The sequence below is a fragment of the Octopus bimaculoides genome, chromosome 11 (assembly GCF_001194135.2).
Source record: "Octopus bimaculoides isolate UCB-OBI-ISO-001 chromosome 11, ASM119413v2, whole genome shotgun sequence".
Lineage (NCBI taxonomy): Eukaryota > Metazoa > Mollusca > Cephalopoda > Octopoda > Octopodidae > Octopus > Octopus bimaculoides.
In genome coordinates, this window is record NC_068991.1 from 65,178,000 (window position 1) to 65,182,894 (window position 4,895).

The window sequence follows — 4,895 nt, forward strand, 5'->3', positions numbered from 1 at the left end:
ATGCTGGGGTACTGCTTTGAGAGATTTAGCCCATCGCATCAACCTTAGCATGTATTTCTTTTAAACTTGATACTTATTCTATTGGTCTCTTTATGCCAAACTGCTAAGTTACAGGAATGTAAACAAACCAGCACCAGCTGCCAAGAAGTGTAAGGAGACAGACACACACAGATACACATGTGTATGTGAGAGAGAGAGAGAGTTCTTTCAGTTTCCATCAACCAAATCCACTTACAAGGCTTTGCTTGGCCAGTGGATTTAGTAGAAGACACCTGCCCAAAGTGCCACACAGTGGATCTGAACTCAGAACCATGTGGTTGAAAAGCAAACTTTTCACCACACAGCCACACCTGTGCCTATATCATAAAATTTTTTAAATAAATATCCCAACATGTTATCAATTTAAATCAAAATACGATGGAACATCAGAAGACCAGACAAGTGAGGGTGGGGAAGGTACATTTACAAGATGTTAACTAAACTATAGAAAGTCAGAACATCAAACAAGTGAAGAGTGTGATAAAATGTTAACTAAAATATTGGAAGTTGTGTTTAAATGTTAAAAAAAACCCACAAAAACAAATAAAAACAAACTGATAAACGGATTAAGTTAGAAAATTCATTAGTGTAGGAGTCAGGGAAAATATGTACAGCAGTCCGGTGTTTTAGGGGTTTCTAAATATGAAGTGCTCTACAGACGTCACAAACACATGTTAGGAAAACACCTATCATCAATAACAACAACAAGCATGCAATATGTTACACAACACTAAATCGAAGTCAAAACTTACCATAGAACCTGCTCGTTTAAGCTAAGAAACAAAACAACCATTTCATTTTATTTTATTATTCAGTAAATAGTTTTTATTCAGAGAAAGTTTAAACAACTAATTCCTGATAAATTAATTTTATTATAGACATGTCCAGTGTTTCTCAAACTATTCCATCAGAGCCCTTCTCACCCCTAATAGTTCATCTTCATATCATATCATCTCGTAAGTTTCCATTATTGCAATAAAGTGAAAATTTCATTGCCATCTTCTAACTGGAAATGAGTCAAGATTGAAGTTCTCAATAAGACTTTCGTATGCTGAACAAGGTTACAATATCCTGACCAATCACCTATTGATTGTATTCCTGTTCCTATATCATCCATTTAGTGAGGTTCAATATTCTCATGGCTGCTCAAATATCATTGTTATTATCCTTTAACATCCACTTTTTTTATGCTAGCATGGGTAAGGCAGAATTTATTGTGGCAGATTTTCTATGGCCCTTCTTGTCATCAACCCTCACCTGTTTCCAAGCAAGATAATATTGTCTCATAACCAGACATCATTTGCACAGAAGATTGGACATCAATAACCTCACTTGTATGACCATGTTGCTCATTTATAACATCACATGATCTCTAGACAAGGGCACGTGTGCATGCACACATACACACATAGGACAGGCTTCTTTCAGTTTCCATCTACCAAATCCACTCACATGGATTTGATTAGCCCAGAGCTACAGTAAAAGACACTTGCTGAAGGTACCATGCAGTGGGACTGAACCCAAGACCTCATGGTTAAAAAGCAAGCTTCTTAATCACACAGCTACACCCATACCATCTTTGCTTCATGCTTCCATTGTGTTCTGTCGATGTATTTAGTGTTTATACTTGATTATATAGATTTCTTACATAATCATAAAATATTCCCTTCCGAGGAGGAAATGAAATATATTGCTTTACAATGCTTTCCAAGACTCACAGCAGCCTTAACTTTTTTTTCTTCATTACCACCACCACCCCTTTAATATCACTAATATCAAATTGTACCCTATAGACATTGGTTTGCTAGTTTTATTAAACAGATCATCTACAATAGTTTATTCTTCCCCGTTGTTCATGGAGTTACTATGTACAGAATCTTAACAGTATCAATGATATTTCCCTCGCCTGGCAATTTACTAGCATGGCTCTGAATTTGAAAAACACTGGATAAAAATTAATTAGAAAAATAAAACCTCAATGTAAATAATCCATTAAGTACAGTCTGTCAAAACTGTTTTTGATTTTTAACAACTTACAAAACAGATGAAACTTAACTATTCCATTTGAAGTTGTATTTTAACGGTAGGGAACCTTTCTACAAAAATAATTGTTGTTGGCACTCCGTCGTTTACGATGTCGAGGGTTCCAGTTGATCCAATCAATGGAACAGCCTGCTCGTGAAATTAACGTGCAAGTGGCTGAGCACTCCACAGACACGTGTACCCTTAACGTAGTTCTCGGGGATATTCAGCGTGACACAGTGACAAGGCTGACCCTTTGAATTACAGGCACAACAGAAACAGGAAGTAAGAGTGAGAGAAAGTTGTGATGGAAGAGTACAGCAGGGTTCGCCACCATCCCCTGCCGGAGCCTCGTGGAGATTTTAGGTGTTTTCGCTCAATAAACACTCACAACGCCCGGTCTGGGAATCGAAACCGCAATCCTGTGACCGCGAGTCCGCTGCCCTAACCATTGGGCCATTGCGCCTCCACAAAAATAATATGCCTGTGAATACAGTCATGATTAAAAAGATAATAGTTACCCTTTCATTGCAATTAATTGAATCTGAAGTTAGTTGAAGTTTGAAAAATAAGGAAATACTTAGAATCAGTTTCAATTTACTTTAAGATTCAAAACAGAAAAAAAAAATTCCAAGAAAATAACAAACTTACCTTTGAATTGCTGCTGGCCATATACCAAAACTTCACGTGTCTACTTCCAACCGTTACAAAATAGCTTCCATCAGAAGAGAACGCTACGGCACTGACCTGAATGTGAGAAAGGAGATTTTATAAATATTGTCTGGTTATGATTAGACATCAAAAAATACCTTAGGAATGAGAACCCAGGTTCGAAATTTCCCCAAGACAACTGATGAAGGCTGGAGGGTATATCAGCTAAAACGTTGTATTAACAACAAACAAGATGAGGACAAATATCCATCAAATGTAAATAATGTAGGGCTCATAGTATATTCTTCTATGGCAGAATCCATAAGCAATGTCTAGCAACTGAAATACTAATTAGAAAAAAATATTTATTGATCCAACATGGCATTTTCACATATTTGAATGGATTGGTGAATTATTTATGAAATTACAAATTTAAAATTTATGACTATTAATCTCTATTGTAACCTTGTGCCAACTAATACTTTGCTAATGAATTTAGGAGAGAGAGAGAGAAAGAGAAAGAGATTTTATATCCTGCACTTCACAAAATCCTGAGCTACAATGGTGAGGTCTGTTGCAAATCCCTATAAACAGCTCTACCATTAGCTCTATGCTAGGTGTGTGGAATAAAAAAAATAAATTTCAATTATAAAATAGGTAAGCAAAAAAATAAAATAGGTAAGGGTTAGCAAAAGAAACTGCATTTAACTGTAAAACAATGCCCCAATAATATATATTCATCTAACCCATGCTTCCATGGAAAAACATGCATAAAACAAATGAGCAACAGACAACAACTGATTTAGAAAATTGATTTGATTCAGAAGAGTTGACTATTCTTTCATGTTTATAGAAACAAGCCAATAAGTGAGCCATAGCCAGCTAGCAATAGCAACTAAATTTCTTTTAAATCACATCCTTCTGTCTTAAAAAAAAAAAGGACACATTTTATAACGTAGTCTCATATACATTATGGCCAGATAAAGGATAGCAAGTGCATAGCTTAAACATTTTTGATAATATATCTGCTTTATCAGAGTTGATTGGAGGGGTGGGCACTAAGCAACTACATTAATTTTTATCTTGGATTGCAGCCATGCCAAGGCACTGCCTCGAAGGGTTTTAGTTAAACAAATTGAACTCAGCACCTTTTTTTTTTAAACAAATTGGTTGTGTGGTAAGAAGCTTGCTTCCCAACCACATGGTTCCAGGTTCAGTCCCACTAGTGGCACCTTGGGCAAGTGTCTTCTATAGCTGCAGGCAAATTAAAGCCTTGTGAGTAAATTTGGTAGACAGAAACTGGAAGAAGGCCATTGTGTGCATGTATATACAGGGTGCGGTGAATAAACTGTCATCTAAATTATGCAAAAATGAAAATAACACTGACATCTCATTTTAACAGATATATTTACCAAAATTATGTAAAAATATCTTGAAATACTAAATACTACATTTATTCAATAAAATCACTATTGGCTTCAACCATGGCTTCCAGACAACTTCGGAACCTCCTGCAACTCTTCTGGATGGTTTCCTTGTTTAAGTTGGTGAATGCTGCCATAATCCTTGCCTTCAGTTCATCTTGGTGTTACAAGGAGTTTTGTTGGTCTTTCACTCAAATGCACCTCACACATAATAATCAAGGGGGTTGCAGTCTGGGGAGTTAGTTGGCCATATATTAAGGGTGATGTGGTCGCAGAAATTGTCTGATGGCTTTGACTGGGTCCTCCTGCTTGTGTGGCATGGTGCAGAGTCCTGTTGCTAAACATAGGGTCTTCCAGCAGCCACCCTTTTCACCCAGGGCAGCACTACCTCCTCCAGCTACTTAATGCAGGCCTCCATGTTGAGTCTGAGGCCATGTGTGAAGATGAATGGGGCATCCAAACACCATGATGTTGACTGGAGGTTTGATTTTTATCACTCTCGGTACATGTCCTCAGATTGAAACCCAAATACTCTGAAATGTTTGCATTGAAGCTTCTGACACAATTGCCAAACAGTACAGCATGTCATTTCCCAATTTCTGGCTGAGTGAATTGTGTCATAGGGCTGTTTTTCTCACAGACAGGGCCCAACTGACCCTACTATACTGTGTAGTTGACAAAATCAAAAACAAACAATGCACATGTGTGAAATTAAAAATATAAAACGTGTGTGTGTGTGTGTGTGTGTGTGTGTGTGTG

The 4,895-nt window shown here is 37.1% G+C and overlaps 1 protein-coding gene across 1 annotated transcript in view; it reads right to left on the reverse strand.

The window, feature by feature from the left end:
* Positions 1–4,895, reverse strand: part of LOC106882850 (uncharacterized) — a 191,012-nt gene that overhangs the window by 106,221 nt on the left and 79,896 nt on the right. Inside the window, exon 6 of the mRNA XM_052971999.1 lies at positions 2,713–2,808. Within this exon, the coding sequence (XP_052827959.1) occupies positions 2,713–2,808 (96 nt within the window). The remainder of the gene's footprint in view (positions 1–2,712; positions 2,809–4,895) is intronic.